Below are 27,967 nucleotides of genomic sequence, written 5' to 3' on the forward strand. Positions count from 1 at the left end.
TTCTGTGGCCACGTGCAGGCCAGAGAGAGTGGTGGGCATCTGAAGGTGGATTTCAATTTTAGACTCTGTTAAGGATGGCTTTTCCCAGGACCTAAATGAAAGAAAAAACAAAGAGCATTTAGCTCCACACATACAAAGGCATTCACGACTTTGCATCAGATTGTTTTTATCGATTTTAACTGTTCACCGCCCAGAGCCCCTGGGGATGGGCGGTATATAAATTGAAAAAATAAATAAAATAAAATAAAATAAATTGGAGAGATTCCAAGCTCCAGCCTATCTGAAAGGCATGGCTTTTGGCTTGAGAGCTCTTTCTCTATTGAGTGGATGCTAGTTGAAATTAACGGGGTAAATAATCTCGAGGCAGATTTATTGTGGCCTCACGAATGTGTAAAAATAGTGGGGGAAAGCCAGTCTTCTTCTTGCTTGTACATCAGAATAGAGCTCAAGTGCTGAAAGACCCATTATAGTGTAGTGATTAGAATGGTAGACTGAGATCTGAGAGACCAGGTTTCAATTGTCTGCTCTAACAAGAAGTTCCCTGGGTGACTTTTGCCATCACTCTCCATCTATCCTATCTCATGGGGTTGATGTAAGTGGAAGGAAGAGCCACACATGCTGCCCTGAGCTCTTCTGAGGAAGAGGGGGACAAAAATGTACCATGTTTACTCCAAAGGAAGACGAGTTTGCATGAAAAATTACTCCCTTAAAAATGTTACACACACACAAAATATTATTGGACAGACCTGCAACTTGTATGCAAATGTGAGACAAAATCCTCTTTTTGTTTTTTTTGCTGATGTACCTGTAAAAAGGTCTAGTCCTGCCCTCGAGTCTATATTGTACTATTATTTATTTATTTACTTATTTTATACTTCTATTCCACCCTCCCCACAAACAGGCCCAGGGTGGATTACATTAGATACGGCCCAGAGGGTTTGAAAATGTGTTCTGTGTTAAATTAAACTGTTGGAAAAAGTGGAAGTAGAAAAGAACCAAAAAAGGCTAAAAATTGGGGTCAGGTAGAAGAGGAAGGGCGAAGAAAGTAAAGGTCGTGAATAAAAAGAATGACAGGGCAAAGAAGGATGAGTAAATCAAAAAGCTGTAAAGAGCATAAAGCATGGTCAAGTGAGGGGGGAAATTATTGTAAAGACGAAAACTATGTGGGAAAAGAGTGTGAGAGGAGAGTAGCAAGTTCCCAGCACAGCAGCACATTTTGGAAGAGTAAAAACCTGCCCCCTCTCAAACAACACGATTTTTAAGGCAACAATAGTTACTGGGCAGCTGGATATTTTTCCCTTGAGCCCTTTGGTCTGAAAAGACAAACCTCTGGAAAGGAACAAGTGGGTGTTAGAAAACCAGTTTTATATTCGTTCTTCCTACACACCTTGTGGTGATGTCGTTCTGACTCTCCAGTAGCTGAGAACCTCTCCAATGGTATTCGCTACCGTACCATTGGGTAACTGCAAATCATCTGCGCCAATACCGTTGAAGTTCCCACAGGCTCTGTGTACTTTGGTGGACAGCAACCCACTGAGAACCACTGTTGCCTCTCCGTTGGCGCCAAGGAGAACACGTATATCTGATCTGAATCTCACCGTCACCACTCCCTGGGTCAGGCTCAGGGATACTTCCTTGGAAGGCTGAGCCGGGAGACGAGTAGGATTCTCATTCACCTATAACATGCAAACCAGCAGGTCACTGAGACACCAAGGGCAATATCTGTAAGGAAGTTGGGACGAGTGCGTGCAAGGAGGATTGAAGCAGAAAGTGGTGGTTGAAGGAGATGAGCAGAGATATCACATCTGTAAAATGTCCATCCTCTTTCCATGATATTGTTAACCTCCCACTCCCAAACCTTCCTCTGTCATCAGTCTGAAACATTTATCCCATATTCTGTCCCATACAGCCAGTGCATTGTATTGGTTAGAGAGGCAGACTAAGAGGAAAACTACACGAGATGCCCAGGAGCATGTCGGATTCTACAAGGTTCCCTGAGTAGTGTAGTCTTACAAAGAACAACTGCTTGATACATTTCTCAAACGGAGGAAGAGCAATGGGAGGGATTCTCTCTCTTACAAAAAGCCTTGGCTCAGGTTTTCCTCCAGGAGCTCAGGGACAAGGGGGATGAGGACACAACTGGAGGCAGGAAATCCAGGGCAGCTTTTTGCAAGAGAGAAAGAGAATTCATGATGCAATTCTCCGCCAGGGAGAAGAGTGATGGTGGGGGGATTCTCTCTCGCAAAAAGCTGCCCTGAATTTCCTGCCTCCTGTTACATCCTCGTCCACCTCGCTCCTGAGCTTCTGGAGGAAAACCTGAGCTTGAGGCTTTTTGCAAGAGAATCCCTCCCATCGCTCTTCTCCTGTCAGAGAATCGCATTGAGCAGCTATTCTTTGTAAGAATACACTACCCAGGGAAACTTGCGGGACCCAACACATGAAGAACACGTGTCTAGCATCTCAAGTAGTTTGTCTCTAGGATGCGGGAGGCCCAGGTTTGAGTCCGCAGTCTGCCATGAAAGCTTGCTGGGTGACCTTGGGCCAGTCATATATTCCTAGCCTAACCAGTTTGTTATGAAGAAAAAAAATGGAGAGAACAGCAGCTTTGCGTTCCCATGGGGGGAGAAAGGGAGGGTATAAATGAAGTAAAATTTTAAAAACAATTTCAAAACTTCTTCAGCTCAGCATCTCTAGACCTCCCATTTCTCCAGTCACAAGGCCAACATATTTGCTATACACTATAGAGATGTATATGACATCCACCCTCACAGCCACAACACACCCTGAGAAATTTTACCAATCTTCAAAATTAATCTATTACCGCAGCCATCCACCTCAAAAATGTTTTGGGTCAGAAAATGATTCCATGGTAGGGGGAGAAAACCCCTCTCCACTCATGCTGGGGTCCTTACTCAAACTGGGTCCTTGTGTTCTGTGGGGAATTAATTCCCAGCAGTGGCTGTCTGATGGGAATGAGAGTTGGCTCAGAGAAATGCAGACCTGGTTTGGAGTGGGTGGGGGAGTCACCAGGGCTCATTTCGAGGGGGAACGCGCTGGAACACAGTTCTGGCAGTTCCCCAAAAAGGTCACGTCAGGTGGCCCCGCCCACCTGACTCTCGGCCATTTTGGGCCCGTTTCAGCCTGGATTGGGGCTGAAACGGCCCAGATCAGGCCTCTGATGGGTGGTGGATCACTCTCCCACTCAGCAGCGGCCCGAACCTGACCATTTTGGGCCCCTTTTTGGCCCTTTTCAGCCACTTTTTGCCATTTTGGGCCCAATTTTGGCCCTGAATGGCCAGCATTGGGTCCAAAACAGCCAGGATAGGTGATGTCAGGGGGTGTGGCATATGCAAATCAGTTATGCTAATGACACACTTCCGGTGATGTCAAGGGACGTGACATGTGCTAATGAGTTATGCTAATGAGCTCTTTTTCTATGAAATGACCCCTGGGAGTCACATTTAGTTTGGGCCTGAGGTGTGGAGCCAAAACCATTTTTTAAAAATCTAGGCTTTTAACTAAAGAGTTTAATCATTTTTAAAGCTAATTTATATTCTGCCTCTAGCCTGAGGATAGTTTGATGTATTTTTTTTTAGGCTACTCCATGGTTGTTTTATGCTTGACATTTTAATGGGTAGAATGAAATGCTACAGAAGGGACACAAATGCAAAGGAGATGGGTGGAATGGGGATTTTGGTAAGCTGACGCTTTCTTCTTCTTACCCAAGCTAAACCCTCCTGGTTCACCCGCACAATAAGCTTCTGGAAGAAGACGATGGCAGAGACCACGACAGGAGTGGGGCACGTTGGGCACTTCTGCAACTGCACTACCACCCGGAACCAATACAAAGACGTGGTGTTAATGAGCGAGGAGATCTCGTAGGATCCGACTGAAGGAACTTTTCCAGAGACCCCATCATAAGTGGTGAAGACATCTCCGTGGGCGATAGTGCAATGACCCTCCTGCCGAACACAGTCCCATTTGCCGTTGCTCAAGACACAAGACCTTCCCGTTGAACACTGATATGGTTTGCATACCACTCTACCTTTACGGCGGCAGATACACTGTTCTTTGCATTCGGCTGTCATCACCATCACTCCCACCTGTAAAACACACAAGGTTAGTGCCGTTCATACAGCTATAAGCTGGGATACTTGGATTTGGTTCCTATATTTCACAGCATACAAGACAGGGGAGTTTACATCTTACATTTCTTATGTGATAACCTTTCCTTTCTGGAGCTCTTATGATCAAGTGGATCTTGAACAATGACTAACAGAATAATAAATTTACAAAGGAAAATACGCTAGACGGAAATTTAGCGACCAACAAGGTTATATTCCGATCACTATCCAGTATCAGATAGGGAAGTAAATCCCCCTGAAAATTATTAAACGAAGCACGTTAAAATCCAACGACTCTTAAAAGCAGTAAAAAAAGAGAACATTCCAATATTTTATGAGACAAGGTATCAATTTTACCTTGGCCACAAGAACAGAGGTGATCTAAATATAGGATCCATCCAATACTTTAGAGAGTCTAGCATTCAAGAGAACTAGGGCGAATGCCCTAATATAATGAAAAGCTGTTAAATATTTCATGTAGGACAGCAAGGATTGAGGAGGTAAAATACAAAAAAATAGGTCGAGCAAACTCTGTAAACCCATATCATCGTAATATTATAGTCAAGCTCAATACAATGACGCTTAATAATAGGGTCTCTGCCTTACCCAACATGAGAATATCTTTGGCTGTAAGCCCCAACTGTTGTAACCTGCCATCAACAGGCTTCATCCAAGGCGAATGCGATAACTATCCAATTACGTGAAGTTGTGAAATCTTTATCAGTGACCTTCACTGCTTTAGCCATGTGGAGTTGGCCCTGCCCCAGGGGTCTGGACTTTCTGAATGAATTTGGGTGCATGACTCATCTAAATTTTGGGCCAGCTTAACCATTAAATGGTTAATATGGATCTTGATAGACCAATGGTCTGACTCGCTATAAGCCTACTTCTTGTTAAGAGGAGAGACTCTGGCGTAGCTGTAGAGAGTTGGATTTGCATGCAGAAGGGTAGTCAAGCCTCAGCACCTCTATTTAAAGCATCAGGAAGCAGGTGATGGGAGAAACCCTCTGTCTAAGACCCTTGGCAGCCACTGCCAGTCAGAATAAAGAATGGACCTGGACAGACCAATGGTCTTTCTTAGTATAAGGTAGCTTCCTATGTACAATTGTATATGTAAAAGGCATCATATACTTTATGGGTCCCTATCCCATCCTGGGCCTTGTGGGAGCAGCTATTCAATGGGCTGCCCGCAGTACTTTATAAATCCTCTACTTTTTAAACTTAGTTCAGGTAAGATGTATCGTACAAGGAAAAGATGTGCACTAACATAACAACAATGATGACAATGACAACAGCAACATTTGATTTATATATTGCCCTTCAGGACAACTTAACACCCACTCAGAGTGGTTTACAAAGCATGTTATTATTATCTTCATTGCAATCACCCTGTGAGGTGGGTGGGGCTGGGAGAGCTCTGAGAGAGCTGTGACTGACCCAAGGTCACCCAGCTGGCTTTAAACGGAGGAGTGGGGAATCAAACCCAGTTCTCCAGATTAGAGTCCTGCTGCTCTTAACCATTACACCAAACTGACATGTTGGCCAGGTCAACACAAGTGCCTTAGAAACATGGTATTTATATTTTTAAAAGTGAGTGATTCTGCACACGTTGGCTAATGCACTTCCAATTCTCTTTATAGATCATTTGCAACAGATTTTGTTGTGTGCGGAACAAAAAATCCACCTCAAACGATTGATAAAGTGCATTGAAAGTGCATTATCTAACATATGTGGAATCAGCCTGTGAGAAGACAGAATAGGTCTAGGTTGGTGAGGAAATGGCAATGTCATCTTTTATTTGCCTCAAAATATTTTTGTCTCCACTTGTCTCTCACCTCTTTAAAGAAGAGACCTGGTAACCTTTGGTCAGCCTCATCCTGGCCTATCCCATTCATAATTCTCTAACTGTCCTAGTACCTTCAACATTTGCTTATTACTTGCCTTAAACCATGTGCCGTTGTAGAAGCACCGGCACAGACTAATGGGCACACAGCGATACTCAGCCATAAAGTAGCCCTTGTTGCACTCGCAGCCTTCGGCACAGGTTTGAGGGCATTGGGTGATGCTGGCTGCTTCTCTGCAGCTGTTGGGGCAAGCTTTGGCACAAAGTTCATAATGACTGTTGGCTGGGCATTTCATGGCTGCAAAGAAGATACAAGGAGGTTATGATATGACAAGGAAGAGGAAAGAAAGGAAGAACTATTTCCATAGTAAGCAATAAAGGAATAATGGCGGGGAGGGGGGTATAATAGTGGGACCACTTTATATAACCTATATTCTATCTTGCTGTTCCTCTGAAGAATTTGAGGTGGCACACATTATTCCCTCTTCCCTATATTATCCTCACAATGAGTCTAAGATCAAGAGAGGCAGCCGTGTTAGTATGTCTGTAGCAGTAGAAAAGAGCAAGAGTCCAGCAGCACCTATAAAACTAACAAAATTTGGGAGTCTAAGAGATAGATTGCCCTGACCTGGACGGCCCAGGTGAGCCTGATCTCATCAGATCTCATAGGCTAAGCAGGGTCAGCCTTGGTTAGTAAATGGTTGGGAGACCTCCGACGAAGACCAGGGGTTGCAGAGGCAGGCAATGGCCAACCACCTCTGGTAGTCTCTTGCCATGAAAACCCCACCAGGGGTTGCCATAAGTCAGTTATGACTTGAGGGCACTCTCGACCACTACCGAGAGATAGGTTAGTCTGAATAGGTATGACTAGATCAAGTCACCTTGATGGTTGAGTGGGGATGTGGATGCTAACCACTACAATGAACCATGAAAAAAGACTGTTTATCTCATCTTCATCAGTTTCCTACAATTCTTGATTGAATCTATCACCCATTTGTATCCCCCACTGAATCCAAGGCACAGGATTCTGACAGGTTTCTGTTGCTCCCTTTCTTCCTGCATGGCTGAAATTCTGGGGATTCTTTGCCTACTCTCTCGTAATGCTGAGCTGCCGAGGACCTCTTAATCTGCTGACTGGTTCTTATTTTCCTCCCTATAGCCATCAGGCATATCACCCTACGCTATTCCTACCACAGGGAAGGAAGTTAGGAAACACCTTTGAGATCTGAGATTGTGTTCCTTCTCGGTTGCAAGGATTCAACCAGGGTGCAGTGACAAATGAGAACCATTTAGCATCGGCCAAAGGACAAGATTCAAAGAGCTCGTTGCCCTTAGCTCATGACTCACAGCCTGTTGCTTTGACTAAATCAGGCCAGGGGATCCAGGACCAAGATGGGTTGATAACTGCTGTGGATGTAGTGCACAGATGTTCACTCAGGTGTGCACAGATTGAGGTACTCAGGTGTGTACAGACTGTGAAATATGAGTTAAAGGGGTGGAGTAATTAAAACTGATGTGATGATAGCATAAACCCACAAGTGACATCAGTGCATTGGTGCAATGCTGTAGCATTCCACTGAAACTCTATGGTTTTATTATAAAGTTTCAGTGGAATCCTAGAGCGTTTTATCATAAAGTTTCAGTGGAATCCTAGAGCATCACATTAATGTGCTGATGTCACTTCCAGGTTTGTGGTGGAATTGACATTACAGCATTGCTGCAAGATCCAGTTCTCATTTTCATCCTGCTGCCTGAGGCCAGAGGGTAGGAGGTCTTCTGCTTTAGTGGGAGACCTGGACTTCCTAATGGACAACCTTTCCTTGGTGGACTGGTTCTAGATGGAAGCACTTACGGCAGAACTGCTGTGTCCTCCAGGGGTTGATGTTAATGCCAGCAGCTTGACAAGCGGTAACATAGCTGTGGATAGAACGGCAGAGGATAACACGGTTCCCTCTTGCCTTGCAGAGGTCATGCACACAGTTGCTGAAGAAGATGGTGGGGTTGATGGTAGAATAGCATGCACTGAATGGACCATATGGTGCCTGCAGTATGCCACATTGGCTGTTGTGCACATAGCTGGCCTTCCGGCTCTCATTGCAAGATCCGCACACCAAAGCGCCACAGTCCTGAGTGCAGACTGTTGATTTGTCCACTTGCCAGCTGGTTACAAGGGCTTGGATACTTGACGCTCTGTCACCAGTGGGGGTTGAGAAGTCATCCATCCGTTGGCCATTGTAGTTGCCACACAGGCCGCAGACCTGTCTCTGGAAGGAGTGAGGCACTGTGACGGCGAGATGGTAGAACTGATCAAAGGAGATGTACAAGCCGAAGTCTGTCTGAAGTATGATGTTGTCACCGTGGTAGTACACACGCACCCCACTACCAACCAGGTGGAAAGGCAAGGATCGGGCAGCATCATTCACCTGTGGGGGCAGTGAGTAAGAATCAAGTAGGCAGATAGTTCAATATGGCAACCATCTCTCAGATTTACTTACGCTAACCTGTTATGAAATTCCATTTCTTACTTTTGTCTGCCAGTGTGTCTTTTATCCACCTTTGCTCTGTCTATGTGCCTGTCATAAATCCTTTGTTACTCACCATTCACTTGTGACATTTTTATCCAAGGAGCGCAGAGTGACATACATCGATGGTATTATCCCATTTATCCCCTCTAATAAATATATTTACTTCATTTATGCCAGTTTGGTGCAGTGGTTAAGAGTGCCAGGACTCTAATCTGGAGAACTGGGTTTGATTCCCCACTTCTCCGCTTGAAGCCAGTTGAGTGACCTTGGGTCAGTCACAGCTTCCTCAGCCCCACCCACCTCACAGGGTGTTAATGATAACATACTTTGTAAACCACTCTGAGCGGGTGTTAAGTTGCCCTGAAGGGTGGTATATAAATCGATTGTTGTTGTTATTATTCATTTATACCCTGCCTTTCCCCCCAGTGAGAGACCCAAATATGCTTACATCATTCTCTTCGCCTTTGTTTTATCCTTACAATAACCTGGGCCATTTCCAGATGGCTTACCTGCCTCCGGAACGTTGCGCCATCTTGCGGGGAAAACGCGAAATATCGCGTTTTCCCCGCAAGATGGTGCAACGTTCCGGAGGCAGGTAAGCCATCTGGAAACGGCCCTAGTGAGGCAGATTAGGCTGAATAGTAAAGAGTCCAGTAACACCTTTAAGACTAACCAGCTTTACTGTAGCATAAGCTTTCGAGAACCACAGTTCTCTTTGTCTGGGTCTATGAGATTAGGCTGAGAATGTGTGATTGGCCCAAGACCACCCACCGAGCTTCCATGGCAGAGTGGGAATTCGAACCAGAGTCTCCCTGATCCTATTCTGATACTCTAACCACTACATTGTGCTGGTTTTCAAAGTAAGCTAAACAGAAAGAGTGTGTAACCTGCAAACTTAATGACCCCCAAAGGAATTTAAAACCTGACCCCACCAAGTCCAAGTCCAGTACTGATCAGCACTACACACTGGCTCTTTCCATGTCATCCAGGTAAAAATTCCAGATTGACTCACCTATTGTTCACACCCATTCTCACATGTTATCATGTTCTACCAGCACCCAAGGGTTGTGGAAAGATATGGTATAGCCCGATCTCATTGGCTCTTGCAAGCTAAGTGGGGTCAGTACTTGGATGAGGGACCCCCCAAAGAAGACTCTGTGGAGAAGGCAATGGCAAACCGCCTCTGCTTTTCATTTGCCTGGAAAACCCCTTGCTGGGGCCACCATAAGTCAGTTGATGGCACATACATACATACCAGCACATGGCCACAACCCTCATGTTGGTCGCATGTCTTACCAGGACGAAGCCTCTCTTTTCCCGCATCATGGTGAAGGTATGTTGATAGACTATGATGGACACAGCCTTGGTAACAGAGACTTTGCCCCTGGACCGTCTCTCGTTCTCCACATTGACAGAAAAGGAGGGAGTGGAGTGCTTGTGTGTGCAGCTCCTTATCAAGGTATAGGTGCAGTTGCTCTGGATGTCGAATGTGAGCCCATCAAAGGTGAGATAGTGAGGGTCACCGAACACATGGCAAGTCCCGGTCCTGGCCATGAGGGAGTGGCAAGTCTGGACACCATCCACAACACGACACTCCGCGTGTGGACCACAGGAGGAAGGCTGGCATTGCATGATGCCACCAATGTGGCAAACGCATTGTTCCTTGCAGAACCCGTTGGGATAGAAGGACTCCCCCACCCTGTAGTAGAAGGCTTGGTGGATGCAACCACACTGGGAGATGGGGACACACCGGTCACCACTCAAAACGAAACCTCGATTGCACTCACACCCTTCGTGGCACTGGGTGGTGCAGACTGTCTGGTCGAAGAGGCTGCGGCATGTCACGGGGCAGTTGCTGGCACAGACTTCATAGTGGCTATTTGCGGGGCAGTCGGGTCCTGGAAGACCAAGCAGGATTAGCAATGTGACTAAGTGAATATCCAAACAACCATACCTCTCCCTCTAAACCCACCCTACTTTAAAACTGCTTCAAGGATATGCTGGCCCACCAGCAAGATAATTAAGATCCTTTCAGTCCTGATCATAGAAGTCAAAAGATTAATTTCCTTTTCAAAATTAGACTAAGGAGAATATTCTCCCCCCCGCCCTTTTTTGACTATTACTTCTTGGCCCTGGAAGGCCCAAGCTAGTCCGATTCTGTCAGATCTCAGAGGCTAAGCAAGGTTGGTGGGAGAGCACCAAGGATGTCCAGGGTCACTGTTCAGAGGCAGGTAACGGCAAGCCACCTCTGCTTGCCTCATTCCTTGAAAACCCATGAAGTTGCCATGTCAGCTGTGACTCCACGGCACTTTCCATCCCCATTCTTCCTCAGCAGTAATACTGTTTTAATTTCTGTACGTTTTCTTGCATGCACAGACTTACGGCAGAAGCTGGTGGATCTCCACTCATCGATCTTGGCGCCAGCTGCTTGGCAAGCTGCCGCGTAGGAAGAGACAATCCGGCAGATAACGTTTCTGTTGTCCCTGGTGGAGCAATAATCAAAGACACAGTCTCGGAAGTACAATTTTGGTGACACCTTGCTGTGGCAGCCCCTGAAGGGACCGTTCTCGTCTAAAAGGATCCCACACTCCTTGCCCTTCCTCTGAGCAAGCTCAACCGTCCTTATATCTGTGCATTCCTTCTTTTCCACCTCTGTACAGCCTGGGATGTCCCGAACCTTCCAGGTTCTGCCGAAGGCTTCTGGAGTAGGTATGGACACTCCTCTTCGGTTCTGCATGTCATCGTCTGGATCCCCATTGAAGTTGCCACACAAGCCGCACAAAAGACCCGTGTACGTTCCTGGCACAGTGAGACGGATATTGTTGCTCCCATCAAATGCCAAGGTAAAACCAAAATCAGCCTTAATTACAATATCCCATCCCTGGTGGTAAAGGGAGACTTTATTGTGTTCAATGTTGTATGGCAGGTTGATCAACAAGCCGTTCAGCTGAGGAAGCACAGAAGAGAGAAAGAAGAACTTAGAAAGGTGGCCGAAGACAGATTTCGGTGGGGATATTCTTGGTTGGGAATGCAGATTTTGGCTGCAAGTCATGGAAAGGGTGTTGGAGGAAAAGTTGAATGCCTCTCCTTGATATGTAATTATTAATCAACCAACAGATATATTTATTTAGATATTTACATCATTCTCATCCTGCTATGTTATCCTCACAACACAAATTCTGGGAGGTAGGCTAGGCTGAGAGCGAGTCACTGGTCCGAGGTCGCTCACAGAGCTTCCATAGCAGAATGTGGGGACTGGAACATGGGACTTCCAGATCTAATTGGACACTCTAATAGGTACATGATGCTGGGACTCCTTTGATTGTTCTTCCTGCTTATTTATTTTAGTTATTCATTTATTTAAAATATTTATACCTTACCTCATCTCTGCAAGCTTGTCAGCTAATGAAACAGAAGCTGCATTTATATACCTTATTGTATTGTTTATTGAAATGTCTTTGATATTTATACCTTACTTTATTGATTGTCCTTGATATTGATTGTATTTGTCTCACATTATGAAATTTGCCTTGAGTCTCAGTGAGAAAGGCAGACTATGGCTGATTCCGCACACGTTGGATAATGCACTTTCAATGCACTTTATCAATCATTTGAGGTGGTTTTTTTGTTCCGCACATGAAAAAATCTGTTACAAATGATCTATAAAGAGGATTGGAAGTGCATTATCCAACATGTGTGAAATCAGCCTATAAATGACATAAATAAATAAACAAGCAAACAGACATGCCAAGTATTCCACAAGTTAAAACCAGTGCAACGTTAAAAGTCACTAGACAGAATTAAGGCAGCTAATAATGTTTACCATCCTCCAAATTCTCTCTGGAACAGAACAGCTTTAAACAACTTCCTGAATGTAGCAAGTGAAGCTGCCCATGGAGAATGCCCATGACCAGGCTGTTGCCAAATGGTGAGGATACCACCAGGAGGTGGCTATCTGAGCAATACAGCTACTACATGGGAATATACTGGCAGGTGTGGGCTGAGAGGTATGAAGGTCTAGGCCACAAAGAACTTTATAGGTGATGACCAGTAGTTTGAATTGGATCTGGAAGCAAACAGTAAGTGTCAGGTCCCCCTCCTGCCATGAGGATAAGAGGACCTGGCAACCCTAGGGATGGCGAACCACTCCCCTGGTGGTGGCACTCGAGTGACAGAGTTGCCTGGAAGCAGGGGGGAGGGGCTTGAAGTCGAGGCAGTGTATGAAGGCCTGCTGGTGCTGCCACAAGCTCGGGCATGCCCGTGGCCAGCCACTCTTCTCTATGCACAAAAATACAAGACATTTATGCGCCGGGTATTTTAACTCCATTTCCCCTGGACTGTCCAGGTGAAAATTGGGCACCTGGAAACCCTAAAGAGTAGGGAGACTATCTCTCCCACTTACCACAGAATTTTGCTCAAATCCTAGACTATCACATTAATGTCATGCCAGTGATGTGATATCACTTCTGATATTTGCTGGAAGTGATGTTGTGAAGCCTGTACGATGCCCATTTCCTCCTCTCGCCATGCCCCTGTTAGTGTTGCCAACTCCAGGTTGGGGAATTCTGGAGATTTCAAGATGGAATCTGAGGAGGTGAGGGTTTGAGGAGAGGAGGAGATATAATGCCATATAGTCTACTCTCCAAAGCAGCCACTTTCTCCAGGCAATGTAATCTCCTCTGTAGTCTAGTGAACAGCTGTAATTCCAGGCCATCTCCAGGTCCCACCTTGGTGGTTGCCAGCCATTGGATGATAATCCTATAAATCCTATAGATAAATCCTATAATCCTATAAATGAGACAGGACTAGGGATATCAACTTTGGCTTGGAAATTCCTGGAGATTTGGAGGCAGTATCTGGGGAGAGACTTGTGTTTCTCCTAGACTCTGTAGTTCATCTCCTGCCCTCCAATCAGTTCTGGACAACTGATCTCTATCATCTAGAGATCAGTTTTAATTCTGGGAGAACTTCAGTCCCATCTGTAAATTTATTTTTATTTATTTACTTTATTTATACTTTGCCTTTCCCTCCAAAGGGTTCTCAAAGTGGCTCACACATTGTTCTCCTCGCCTCCTTTTTTATCCTCACAACAGCCCTCTAAAGTAGATTAGGCTGAGAGGGTGTGACTGGCCCAAGGTCATCCAGGGAGCTGGGGGTTCTGAACCTGGGTCTCCCAGATCTTAATCTACTGCTCTAATCACTACCCATGCTGACAAACCTAGGCAGGATGGAAGCTGTTATGGTGCACTCACCAGGACTTTTTTACGTCTGACTATGATAGTCATCCCATAGACATTGACCTCAATGACCTTGGTGGCAGAGGGGTCTTTAGGGCCATCCCCTTCATGTTGCACAAGGACTTGGAAGTGAGTGAAGTTTGTCCTTCGGCTGCAGAGTTCGGTCAGGCGATAAACGCAGGTTCCGTAGAAGTCGTAGTGCAACCCATCAAAGGTGACATAATGCAACTGGCCTAGGGTAGAGCAGGTACTGTAATTCATGGGATAGCAGCTCCGGATGCCATTGTCCACGCGGCAGGCTGCCCTCTCCCCACACTGGGATCCTTGGCAGACCACTCTCCTGTCTTGAGTCCTGCACAAGCAAAGCCTATGACAATATTGATCATCCCAGAACTGCTCACTGGGGGCGTAGAGCTGGCCTTGGTAGATGCAGCCACATCGCTCTCTAGGAATGCACCTGCCACTATCCAACACGTAACCTGGGTTGCACTCGCAAGTCTCCATGCAGGGGAGGTGGCACTTCTCGGGTGCATCAAAGTTGCTGCAGGTGGCAGGACAGGCTGAACCACAGGCCATGTAGTGGCTGTTCTCTGGACAAGAGAGGGCTGTGAATGGGAAAGCAGAGGGAAGGCAGCTGTCACAGAAGAGCTCATCTTGACTTTAGGCTAAAACTTTCTGCACCCAGAAGAGCCCAAATACAGAAATCCATGCACTAAAAGTCTGTCTTGAAGATGCCCACCACTGAACGGGGCACAAGGCACGTTATGCTGAGCGGAGCACCTCAGAATTCACCCTTGAAGTACTGTTACTTATACCATCACACATCATTTCCTCTGATACCTGTACATTCAAGGGTGTACCTACACTACACATTGAAGCCACGTTAAATCTAGTACTGCTGTCATGGCTTCCCTCAAAGTATTCTGGGAACTGGTGTTTATGGATGGTACTAGAAGTATTGCTGAACAAAATCCCAACCGGCAAAAGTCACGAACCCTCTCCATCTGTTTTTGAGCCTGTGACTCTCTGGAATGGAAACGCTAGTCCTGGTTGCTTGGTAATCACTGAAACCCTCCCTCAGAAAATCCGTTTTTTCTAAGTTTTGGAATTTTCCAGCAATGCAGCACGAGCTTGCATATCACATGAATCTGTACTGAATTTCTCCCTTCCAATCAGATTGTTGCAAGGGAGGAACAAAGAACACTCCTAGCCAATCCCAGAGAAAGTTGCCATTTTCCATCCCCCTAATTTGGGGCTGTGTAGAATCACCCCCTTTGTTCAATCTGCTTGAAACTTTGCAGTTTCTTATGTTAGAAGGAGGACTGTGTTCTGTGCAGTTTTGGCGCCGGTAAATGCAAAATCAGCTGCCTCCAGTCCCTCTCCCTTTCTCCATTAAAAAGAATGGCCACAAAAATCATGATAATAGAAAAAAACCTGGAATGAATTTCGAGTCCGACCCGGCAACGCTCCACCAGAAGACTGAGGCCGTCGTCACACGGGCTTAAAATTAGCGCGAAAATTGCGCAATCTACCGCAAAATTCCCACCTTATTCTGGCACTGTTGCGAGTCTGAGATTTCTCCTCTGGTCTCAATTTTCGCGCTATAATCTGCTTCCGTGTGACCATCCGGCATCGATTTCTATCCCATAATGACGGAATTTTCCCTTTCTTATCTTGACCCGTTATCCCAGACGCCCTTTCGCGCTCTCCTGCAGCGAGCTCCTTTTTTTTTTTTTAAAAAAACGTCCTTATATCGCTATAACGTCATAATATTATAAAAATACAAAGCAATGAAAGAGTGTTCTTTCTATGCTGCTCGAGCAGCATAGACCAAAAAAGTCTTTCCGCTGCCCTTTGCCTCCGACAGAGGGATCGCAGGTGTGCATGGCACAGAGTGAACGTGCTCTGAACCATCAAAACAACCAGTTGGGCCACCAGAACTACAAGTTCACTCGGTGGAGCCATGGTTGAGTCTTCGGCGATGGGGATCACGTCAGACAGGGGTTTTTCTCAGAACAAGAGTATATTTATGGATGTTCAAATTAGGAAGAAAAACAATCTTAGCCAATGTTCAAGCTGCTTCCAGGGCGGGAAAACTTGGCCAACCTATCCTGCTCTTTTGGGGTTGGGCTAACGTTTGATTATAACGATGTAATGTCGTTATAACGCAATAAAGCGGAAAAAAATTTTTTTAAAAAGGGGGGAGGAGTTTTTTCTGTGCCCGTTCAAAATGACGGCACAGAGCGCTACAGTGTGAACAACTCGAAGCGGGAGGAGACGGTATTTGACAAAAGATTGCGTCATGGCGCCAATAGGAACAATAGCGCCACATAATGGAAATTTGACGGAATAAACGCCCGTGTGACGACGGCCTGAGTCCCAATAAACATTTCACACAACAGCCCCAGATTTTTAAAAAAACCAAGTATTTTCAAAATGTGCACCCTTAGACAGTACTTCATTAGAGATCCATAACTTTTTATGTTTCCCACACTTCATTGATATAAAGCAATGTCAATCAATTGACTTTGTCACTGGTTTAAGGACATAGTGTTAGATCTGTTATTTTATTGTGATATATCATTAGTTATGACATTTTAGATGCCCGTTTTGCTGGTTTACTTTCCATTCCTGGTTCTGAACTTTTTTGAAAATTTGAATGAATTGACTTGGCAAGAATGGGGACAGCTTTAGCATTTATCTGTCTACAGCAGCTACCATTACAACAATGTATAGGATGTGATCTAAAGACCCTAGATTCTGTCTATACTCTGTCCTAAGATTGTAAATGCTCTAACTAGAATTGCAGCTTCCCATCTCATGCCACAATCCAACTACCATGTTTCTGAGATACTGTTACATACCTCTGTCAGATCAATGGCAACCAAACAATCATGCATTCCCAGAAGTTAGGTCTTAGTGCCTCTTCCAGATATGAATCCTGGGACAAATATGGCATCTAAACAAAGGATGGGATCAGCACACCTCTCTCCCTCCAGTTCTCCATCCCCAAGTGCTCTCCGTCAGTCCGTTTCCTTGTCTCAATACAATATCAATGTTTAGCTAAATTGATTTTCTTATAATCTGACTCCTCCACCCAGGAAACCAAATCCCTGATTTTTCTCTTTTGAGAAACGTTTTTGACATTTATTTCTTTACTGTATCTCCATCCATCTGTTTTCATGTAGTCACTTGTCCGATTTCACTCAGCACTCAGACATACACAACATTTCATCCGTTCACTTCCAGAACTCAATATCCTCCCCCACCCCAATAGAGAACTATTAGTTCCAACCTTCTCGCCGTACATCCCCTGTACTTACGGCAGCCAGCCTGTTTCCTCCAATCCAATATTGCCGCTCCTTCTCTTTGGCAGGCATCTGCATAAGTCTTTAATGCTCGGCATAAAATCTGCTTATAGCCATCAAAGCTGCATAGGTCACTCACACAGTTGTCTACATAAGGTCTGTAATTAAGCAATGGATGGCAGGGATGGAAAGGGCCGTCCTTGTGTTTAGCCATCAATCCGCAAAAGGCTTCCCCTCGGTATCTGGCTGTCAGCTCTGGGGAGCAGCGCCAACATTTGCCATGGCAGCCATGACTGCAGGCTCCCTCTCCATCCTCCACCTTCCAGCTCTTGCCGAACTCCATTGGATCAGTGGCCAAACCTCCAGAAGAGGTCACAAAATCATCATTGGGATCTCCATTGTAATTGCCGCAGAGGCCACAGACATGGCCTTGGAAGGCTGCAGTAGCCTTGACCACTAGATAATAATTCCAGTCATAGTAAAGGTTCAGGCCAAAGTCCGTCTCAATGACCAGTTGGCCTCCCCGGTGGTAAAGAGAGAGCTTCCCATTATGCAAACTGATGGGCAGACGTGAGCGCAGTTGGTTGACCTGGAAGTGGCAGAAACAGAATCATAACGAGTGATTTTAGTTAAGGTTATAGACTCTGCCAATGATTAAAATGATACTCCAAAAATGTTGAGCAGTTTCAGATTTCTAAAACGTCCAAGACAAAGAGTTGGATACAGCAAGCTTTTTCACTCAATCATCCTCAGTCAATTCTCTGTATACAGCCCCGTCCCGCCAAGCTGTTGTCCATGTATCTCCCATTATCATTAGCACTTCCTTTTAGATGGTCAGAGGAAACCTCTTTTGTCTCTTTCCATCAATAGAAAAGCTTGTTGGATCCAATGCAAACATCTTAGTATTCACTAACCAATAAAGGTAGACTTCCTCGTAATTTTTTGGTTGGCCTCAAGTTGGCAGGAAAGCAACATCTGACTTTAAAAGACTGACCCAACTAGACTTCACTGACTTGAAAACTCTGATTCACATAGAAAGCAGCATCTTGCATCCTGGTTGGCTTAAACCCACCTAGAAAGTTCTAGGTGGAGTTTTGAGTTGGGACACTGAAGTGCTTTTTTGAGAAGGTACAGTGAACAACTATGAATCAGGAGAATTATAGAGTTTGCGCCTGAAAAATAATGAGAATCAACAGAATGACGATGGTTTGATTTCAGAAAAGCAGGTTTTGAGAAATGGAACCAGTTGAGAAGGCCCAAGGACAGAATAAAAGAAGAGAATCCATCAAGGATTACAAAAAGAACAACAAAAGTTATTCCAATTAAAGTTGGAAAAACAATGTAAAGAACAGAGTTCCACCAATACAAACCAAGCCACACACAAAAAAAATGGACAGCAAGCAAGATGCTCTACTAATCATAAATATGACGTAGTGGGTAGGATTTGTGAGCAAATTCCCACTACAATGAATGAAAATGCGTAAGAGCAAGTTTTGCACATCTTTTTGTTTCCATACAGAATGCAAAAAAGCGTGAAGGAGCAAAGATCCTACCAGTTACGCTTTAATAAAATTACCCAAAAATGAGCACTTACTCTGACAAGTCCATATTCGTACTTGACCATGGTGATGTTGAAGCTGTAGACGGTGAAGCTGACCTGGCTGACGAAGGAGAATGGGGTGTTGCTGCTCTTCTGGCTCTTGGTGAAAACATGGAAGAATGGTAGCTTGGAATTAGGCTTACACGTCTTGACCACGGTGTAGGCACAAGTACCTTGGAAATCGTAGCTGCGTCCATCAAAAGTGTGGTAGTGTGGCTGGCCAGAAGCCCAGCAAGCAGATTGTGTGGGGAAAACAGGGACACACTTCGGTACACCATCCACGACTACACAAGTCATCCCTGTGCTGCAGTGTATTGTGCGGCAGGGCTGTCCTGCTTGCACACATCTTGGCCAGCCATTGATGACCTGACATACAGTTCCCTGTTTACAATGGGTACTTCTGCAGGATCCTGATACATGAACACAGCGGGGTGTACCATCCACAACATTACAGATAGTCCCTTCTTTGCAGCGATGGTTGGCACAGGTTTTTGGGATGCCAACACATCTGGGCAACCCATCAACAACATGACATATGGTCCCCACATTGCATGGGTGGTTGGCACAGGATTGTGGGATGGAGACACATCTGGGCAACCCATCAACAACCTGACATACAGTCCCAACACTACAATGGTAGTTGGCACAGGATTGTGGGGTGGAGACACATCTGGGCAACCCATCAACAACCTGACATACAGTCCCAACACTACAATGGTAGTTGGCACAGGATTGTGGGGTGGAGACACATCTGGGCAACCCATCAACAACCTGACATGCAGTCCCAACACTACAATGGTAGTTGGCACAGGATTGTGGGGTGGAGACACATCTGGGCAACCCATCAACAACTTGACATATCGTGCCTACACTACAATGGTGGTTGGCACAGGATTGTGGGGTGGAGACACATCTGGGCAACCCATCAACAACCTGACATACAGTCCCAACACTACAATGGTAGTTGGCACAGGATTGTGGGGTGGAGACACATCTGGGCAACCCATCAACAACTTGACATATCGTGCCTACACTGCAATGGTGGCTGGAACAGGATTGTGGGGTGGAGACACATCTGGGCAACCCATCAACAACCTGACATACAGTGCCTACACTGCAATGGTGGCTGGCACAGGATTGTGGGGTGGAGACACATCTGGGGAATCCATCAACAACCTGACATAATGTCCCAGCTCTACAATGGTAGTTGGCACAGGATTGTGGGGTGGAGACACATCTGGGCAACCCATCAACAACCTGACATATGGTGCCTACACTGCAATGGTGGCTGGCACAGGATTGTGGGGTGGAGACACATCTGGGCAACCCATCAACAACCTGACATATGGTGCCTACGCTGCAATGGTGGCTGGCACAGGATTGTGGGATGGAAACACATTTGGGGAATCCATCAACAATCTGACATACAGTCCCAACTCTACAATGATAGTTGGCACAGGATTGTGGGGTGGAGACACATCTGGGGAATCCATCAACAACCTGACATAATGTCCCAGCTCTACAATGGTAGTTGGCACAGGATTGTGGGGTGGAGACACATCTGGGCAACCCATCAACAACCTGACATATGGTGCCTACACTGCAATGGTGGTTGGCACAGGATTGTGGAATGGAAACACATTTGGGGAATCCATCAACAACCTGACATACAGTCCCAACTCTACAATGATAGTTGGCACAGGATTGTGGGCTGGAGACACATCTGGGGAATCCATTAACAACCTGACATAATGTCCCAGATCTACAATGGTAGTTGGCACAGGACTGTGGAATGGAGACACATATGGGCAACCCATCAGCCACTTGACATATGGTGCCTACACTGCAGTGGTGGCTGGCACAGGATTGTGGGTCGGAAACACATTTGGGGAACCCATCAACCACCTGACATACTGTCCCAGCTCTACAATGGTGGTTGGCACAGGATTGTGGGGTGGAGACACACTTGGGGAATCCATCAACAACCTGACATACGGTGCCTAAGCTGCAATGGTGGTTGGCACAGGATTGTGGCATGGGAACACATCTTGGAAACCCATCAACAACCTGACAAATGGTTCCAAGACTACAATGGTGGTTGGCACAGGATTGTGGGATGGAGACACATCTCGGCAACCCATCAACAACCTGACAAATGGTGCCTACACTGCAGTGGTAGTTGGTACAGGATTGTGGGGTGGAGACACATCTGGGCAACCCATCAACAACCTGACAAATGGTGCCTACACTGCAGTGGTAGTTGGTACAGGATTGTGGGGTGGAGACACATCTGGGGAATCCATCAACAACCTGACATACGGTGCCTAAGCTGCAATGGTGGTTGGCACAGGATTGTGGCATGGGAACACATTTGGGGAACCCATCAACAACCTGACAAATGGTTCCACCGCTACAATGGTGGTTGGCACAGGATTGTGGGGTGGAGACACATCTGGGCAACCCATCAACAACCTGACAAATGGTTCCAACACTACAATGGTGGTTGGCACAGGATTGTGGGGTGGAGACACATCTGGGGAATCCATCAACAACCTGACATACGGTGCCTAAGCTGCAATGGTGGTTGGCACAGGATTGTGGGGTGGAGACACATCTGGGGAATCCATCAACAACCTGACATATGGTTCCAACACTACAATGGTAGTTGGCACAGGATTGTGGGAGGGATACACATCTTGGCAACCCATCAACAACCTGACATGCAGTGCCCACATTGCATTGGTATTTATCACAAGATGGTGGGATGGGAACACATTTGGGCCAACTGTCCACCATTTTACAAACAGTCCCTGTTTTGCATTGGTATTTATCACAGGATGGTGGTGTGGAAACACATTTGGGCCAGTTATCCACCACTTGACAAGTAGTCCCTTCTTTGCATCTCACATTGTCACAAGAAACTGGGATGGGAATACATTTGGGCCAATCGTCAACAATTCTGCACACAGTTCCTTCTTTGCAGCGGTATCTGTCACAAGATGGTGGGATGGGAACACATTTGGGCCAGCCATCAATGATTTTGCAAGTGGTTTCTGGCTTGCAGTGGAATTTATCACAGGAAGGTAGGATAGGAACACATTTTGGCCATGCATCAACAATATGACACGCAGTACCCACTTTGCAGTTGACTTTGTCACAAGACTGGGGGAGGGGGACACATCTGGGCCACCCATCAAACATTTCACATATGGTCCCCAACTTGCACTGACTTCCATCACAGGATGGCATGGGGATAGCTGGAACACAGTTTGGCCAGCCATCAATCATTTCACAAACATTTCCTGGATTGCACTCCACCCTGTTGCAAGATGGTAGGATCGATATGCAAGTGGGTACGCTATCAACTAACTCGCACATTGTTCCCAGTTTGCAGTGAATTTGGTCGCAGGAGATTGGGACAGGTAGACATTTGGGAAAGCTGTCTACCGTCTTGCATGCTGTCCCAACCTCACATTTTATATCACGACAAGATGGTGGCCCTGGAACGCACTTTGGATGCCCCCTGACTATCTCACACATGGTTCCTCTTTCACAAAGAACGACATCGCACGATGCTGGTGCCGGAACACATTTTGGCTGGCCTTGGATAACCTCGCACACTGTTCCATCTTTGCATTGGACTTTATCACAGGAAGGCTGGATGGGCACACACTGAGGCCAACCATTAACAAAGTTGCACGCAGTTCCTGGGTGGCATCTGACATTTTGGCAAGACAGAGGCACTGGGATACACTGAGGCACATTGTTGGCTATTACACATATGGTGCTTTCTTGGCAGCGAATGTCGGCACATGTCAGAGGTGCTGCTACACATCTAGGGACACCATCCAGCAGTTCACAGACCATCCCTTCTTGGCATCTGATGCGATTACAAGACTGTGCATAAGGGATACACCTGGGAATGCCCTGGACTATCTCACACCCAGTCCCCGCTGGACATTGGAAGGTGTTACAAGTCTGAGATTCTGGGATGCATTGTGGCTGCTCGTGCCGAATGACGCAGACGTTTCCCTTTTCACAACTCATTCCACTGCAAAGGCTGGACTGAAGGCTCAGTGGGGACAAGGCAGCTAGAAAACAGAAACAAATTTTGGATAAAAAGAAGGTAGTCCAGTACAGAAATACCGCAGAAAGTCCTGAAGGAGGAAAGCGGTCAGAGATTTCTCTGTTCCGCTGTCCCAAACCCTGTTCTTATACCTGTGTAACTGGCAGCTACAGATTCTAATCAGCGCATAATTGAGTTCTACTAACCACACTTCTCTAGCATGGAGTTGTTCATTCGAATGCTGATGCCATGGATGGAAGATAGTCGAGTCTGAAAAGCAGCCTAGGCTCATTTTTTCATTCTGACTTAGTAATTCCTCATATATCGCAAAGGATTGGATCCAGACTAAATTTTCTGCTAACAGAAGGCACTTCCATCAGCAGAAAGGTCCTTTCCTGCCTTCTTGCTTTCCAGTGCAGTCCACCGATCTCTCTAGAATGCTGCTTCTGGAGGACAAGGACCTTTGAGAATGGCTGGAAGGCCAAACCATGGGGCAGGGTGGGAAGGACAAAAAGAGAGGGAAAAACTTAACCAAAACAAAATGGAATTAAGAACCAAGGTTAAAGAAATCCAAATCACAAAGCCAAATATTAAAATTACAAAATGCAAAAAATCAATATATATCAATATACAACAAAATACATGTATTAATTACAGGATAATATAAAAACTATTGCAGGTCCAAATATAACTTCAATACAAATTAAAATCTTACAAAAAACATAAAACAGAACCTTATGAGTCCCTGGCCAAAATGTGTTTCGGCCATGTAATCTTCTTCAGTGGTCAAGCGCAGCTATTACGCCGTAACCCCAGACAATACAATAATAATAAATTTGTAAGATTTGTAAGATTTTAATTTGTATTGAGACTATATTTGGGCCTGTTTTTATATTATCCCATAATAAATACTCACATTTTTTGTATATTGATTCTGCATTTAGTAATTTTAACATTTGACCCTGTGATTTAGAGTTCTTTAACCCTCTTGGTTCTTAGGGCTAAATCATGGGTTTGCAACAGGAAGTGGAAATTAGTGGAAATTACACCTCCCGTTTGTGGAAATTTTAGTCTAGATCCAACCCAATATCCCAGAAATGCAGCCTAGGCTAACCGAAAAGTATGGATATTACACGCAGAAGGGTTTTTTTGAACTGGCTAGTTTAGAGAAATGCCTTCCAGCCTAGAGTTCACCCTGTTTTATTTTATTTATTTATTTCGATTTTCATTCCGCCCTCCCCACACCGGCAGGCTCAGGGTGGATTACATTCAATAAAAACATTACATGCCAAGACCACGGCAATACAGCCCGGAAAACCCACAACAACCATCGTTCTCCGGCTGTGAAAGCCTTCGACAATACATCATTACAATAAAACTTACGTTTTAACAGTTTAAAACAGCAGTAACAAAACAATGTAATATAAATATTTAAAAAGATACAGGATAGCAGGAGAGCGGGAAGAGCGGATTAGAAATATAATAAATAAATAATTAAATAAAAGTATTCAACCACAGTATTGTCGAAGGCTTTCACGGCCGGAGAACGATGGTTGTTGTGGGTTTTCTGGGCTGTATTGCCGTGGTCTTGGCATTGTAGTTCCTGACGTTTCGCCAGCAGCTGGTGAAACAGCTGCTGGCGAAATGTCAGGAACTACAATGCCAAGACCACGGCAATACAGCCCGGAAAACCCACAACAACCATTATTCAACCACAGGTTTACACCGTATCCATGTCACAGGCGCTCCTCTGCTAATCTGTAGCTGGCAGAGAGAACAAGAACTAGGAATGATGTACAGAATAGATGCATTGAGTACCTTTTTTTAAAAACCTTGCTGTTTCAGAGGTTTACAAATATGCATGCGATAACCACAAAAGCAATCAGCAAATCTGACATTTTATGCTGATGACTACCAGGCTGTACATGTGCCTCTGAGTTGTGTTCTCACATGGCTCCTTTATATGTGTGGTGGGCGGAAAGGCGATATCTGCTGTCTTCACTCATTTGGAACGTCTGCCCTGAGGTCAGACAGCCATGCATACATGCAGTTCATCAACCATGTGTAGGTGCAGATCATGTGGTGAAGCCCAGCATTTTCTCTAGAAAATGGAATATGTGATCTCAGTGTAAGCACATTGGATTTCATGTGCATATGCCCGATTCAAATGGTATATTCCCATGTGGATATTTGAAGGAAGGGCAGGGTACACCCTTGCTTCCCACCACACTTGCAGAGACAATTAGAATGAGAACGTATCCTCCAGTCTGTGCTAGGGTTGCCAGCTCTGGGTTGGGAAATTCCTGGAGATTTTGGAGATGGAGCCTGGAGAGGGCAGGGTTTAGGGAGGGGAGGGACCTCAGTGGGGTTTAATCTTCCAAGGCAGCCACTTGCTCCAGGGGAACTGATCCCTGTCACCTGGAGATCCATTGTAATTCCAGCAGATCTCCAACCACCACCTGGAGGTTGGCAACCCTAAGTCTAGCCCAGGGTCAGCTTCTATGAAATCTTAATGGTGGTGGTGGTGGAGAGTGTCTTCAAGTCATAGTTGACTTATGGCGACCCCTGGTGGGGTTTTCATGGCATGAGAGATGGTTTGCCATTGCCTGCCTCTGCAACCCTGGTCTTCATTGGAGGTTTTTCCATCCAATTACTAACTGAGGGTGACCCTGCTTAGCTTCCAAGATCTGACAAGACTGGGCTTGCTTGGGCTATCCAGGCCAGGGTGAAACCCTGAATACAGCTTAATTTTTCTAGTACTTTATTTCTCACCAATCAAGTGCCTATTGCATTTTTCTTTTATGTCACATCACTATCAACAGTGGCACATAAAACAATATTAATTTATTAATTAAACTTATCAGTTATCTGCTTTTTCTCATGACTTAAGTTGCCTCACAAATCAATTAAGAAAATCACAATTTAAGACATGCAATGTAAAATCCCAGATATTACCACCACCCCCCTCCTTTCAACTGTGCAAGTCGTTTTATTGTCAACTTAAAAACCTACTTTTTGGCTTAAGATTTAAAATAGGGACAGTGTTAGATATTTGTCCCAACCCAGCTCAGGGCTATGCATGTGGAGAAACCAAGCCATATCTTTAGCTGAATGAAGAAACATGTGATTGAACACATGAAGCTGTCTTATACTGTATCAGACCTTTTCCCCATCAGCCTTGTCTACTCAGACGGGCAGTGATTTTCCAGAATCTCAGGCAGAAGTCTTTCACACCACTTACTGCGTGTTCCTTTTAAATGGAAATGCCAGAAATTGAACCTGGAACTAAATGCTTGCGACACACCTGGGCCGTTTCCACACGACTTACCTTATTCTGAAAAATAACGAAATCTCGCACGAAATCTCGCGAGAAGATGCAGTTATCGCGCGAGAAGACATGATAACAGCATCTTCTTGCGAGATTTCGTGCAAGATTTCGCTATTTTGCAGAATAAGATAAGCCGTGTGGAAACAGCCCTGCTCTACTACTGAGCCATGATGTCTCCCCTTCAAGAACCCTTATCCTGAGTCAGACCCTTGGTGTATTGAAGTCATTGTTGTCTACTCTGACTGGCAGTAGGCCAGTTATGTTCTTGTAGCATACCTTTAACCTAAAGAACAAGCAATTTCTTGGTGTTCAAAACAGTGTAGGACAAGCTATACTAGAAAACAGGAATACAGCCGACAGCTTTCAGCAAAGCGTGTCATGGTAGGAGCTCAGACAGAAATCCTTGCTACAAGAATAGAAACGTTATTGTCTGGCTGCAATTTGTGCATGCAGCTGAATTAGAGACAGTTTCCAGTGGGTAGCCATGTTGGTCAGTAGTAGAAGAGCAAGAGTCGGGTCCAGTAGCACCTTAAAGACCAACTAGATTTCTAGGGTTTAAACTTTTGAGAGTCAGACCTCACTTTGTCATAGACTAATGAAGGATCTCTGACTCTCAAAAGCTCATACCCTGGAAGTCTAGTTGGTCTTGAAAGTGCTACTGGACCCAAAGCTTGCTGCATTAGAAACAAACTCCTCTAATCTTGACAACTGATAAATCAAACAAATGAAGCCCATGCATCAATAGAATCTTTTGGGGTCTTTCTGAGAAGTTCCACACTCCATTCATTTTAATACTCGCATTGATTCTTAAACTTTGCTTAACTATTCTTGCTTTGCAGGGTTAGTTATTGCCTTGTGGTGCTGAGCAAACATGGGTTTGGATCCGGCTAACTTTTTTGCTCTGTTTCATCTGATTCCCCTCCTATTACAGCCTCTGTAGCACATGGGTTTTTTTTCCCCATACTGATCCCATGATCCCCAACATACTTTTTTTGTGTAGTTAAAAGGAATCCTCTCCTTTTTTTAAAAAAAGAAAGAGAATACCTGGGTAGATCCAACCCACACAAATACATTCAGGATAATATCATATGTTACAAAATGTTAATCCTCTTTCTTCCCCATGATGGCTTAACAGACAAAGGATCATAAGGCAATGTTACATCTAGCATTTCTGTTAATGCTGCAAATGATTATTTTCCAATATTCCATGGCTTTTGCCAGTACATTCACATTATATCTCCCTTTGTGGTGCAGTCAGCATCATTTGCTGTAATATCGTTTTATGTAATATCCATCGCATAAGATGTCCTTGTACAGCCATTGCAATACTGTTGTCTCGGAAGGAGGCTACCAAAGTAATTTAAGAGGAATGGGACCCAAGAGGGGGATAAGACGAGGAGGCGGGCGTAGAAAGGGGGGGAGAAGTCCTGTTTTGTTTTCTTGGCCTTTCTTACAGCTGCCCTCCTCAATTCTGATAAGAAGAAGTGAGCTATGACTCATGAAAGCTCATATCCTACCACAAATGTTGTTAGTCTTATAGGTGCTGCTGGACTCTTGCTCTTTTCTACTCCCCAGTTCTGTCACAGTGAAATCAAAGAACAAAGATCTCCTTACCAAGGGTTGCTGGCTTGGAAAAGTCCCAGAGATTTGGGAACAGAGCCTGGGGAAGGCAGCGTTTAGGTAAGGGACAGAGGCAGAGACCAACGGGGATGTGATGTGATGCCATACAATCCACCCTTTGAAACTGCTGTTTCTTCCAGAGTAACTGGAGCTCTTCAGATCCCACCTGGAGGATTCCTGGAGCTCTCCAGATCCCACCTGGAGGATTGTGACCTATTTTCACCTCGTCATTGTCCCATCCCTCTTCAAAGATCACACAGCAAATGCAAATGAACTCTTGTTGGATCATCTTCTCTTGACAGAGTTTGACCGCCAT

General features: G+C 45.2%; 1 protein-coding gene across 1 annotated transcript; it reads right to left on the reverse strand.

Moving 5' to 3' along the window:
- Nucleotides 1-9: 9 nt before the first annotated feature.
- Nucleotides 10-27,967, reverse strand: LOC129342935 (IgGFc-binding protein-like). The gene is made up of 11 exons (XM_054998893.1): nt 27,850-27,967; nt 18,632-22,728; nt 17,053-17,626; nt 13,745-14,334; nt 10,875-11,439; nt 9,789-10,390; nt 7,820-8,390; nt 6,066-6,265; nt 3,723-4,103; nt 1,388-1,676; nt 10-91 (listed from the first exon to the last, which is right to left on the reverse strand). Exons 1-11 carry the CDS (start codon nt 27,965-27,967, stop codon nt 69-71), a joined length of 8,010 nt encoding a protein of 2,669 aa, XP_054854868.1. The 3' UTR covers nt 10-68.

This window comes from Eublepharis macularius, chromosome 15 (assembly GCF_028583425.1).
Source record: "Eublepharis macularius isolate TG4126 chromosome 15, MPM_Emac_v1.0, whole genome shotgun sequence".
Taxonomy (NCBI): domain Eukaryota; kingdom Metazoa; phylum Chordata; class Lepidosauria; order Squamata; family Eublepharidae; genus Eublepharis; species Eublepharis macularius.

Excerpts from the sequence above, each read along its gene's own strand:
- LOC129342935 (XM_054998893.1), bottom strand. The coding sequence starts at position 27,967 with ATGGCGGTCAAACTCTGTCAAGAGAAGATGATCCAACAAGAGTTCATT. Across the intron at positions 6,266-7,819 it reads GAGGACACAGCAGTTCTGCC|CCATGAAATGCCCAGCCAAC; the intron begins GTAAGTGCTTCC and ends TCTTCTTTGCAG. Across the intron at positions 1,677-3,722 it reads ACCAGGAGGGTTTAGCTTGG|GTGAATGAGAATCCTACTCG; the intron begins GTAAGAAGAAGA and ends TGCATGTTATAG.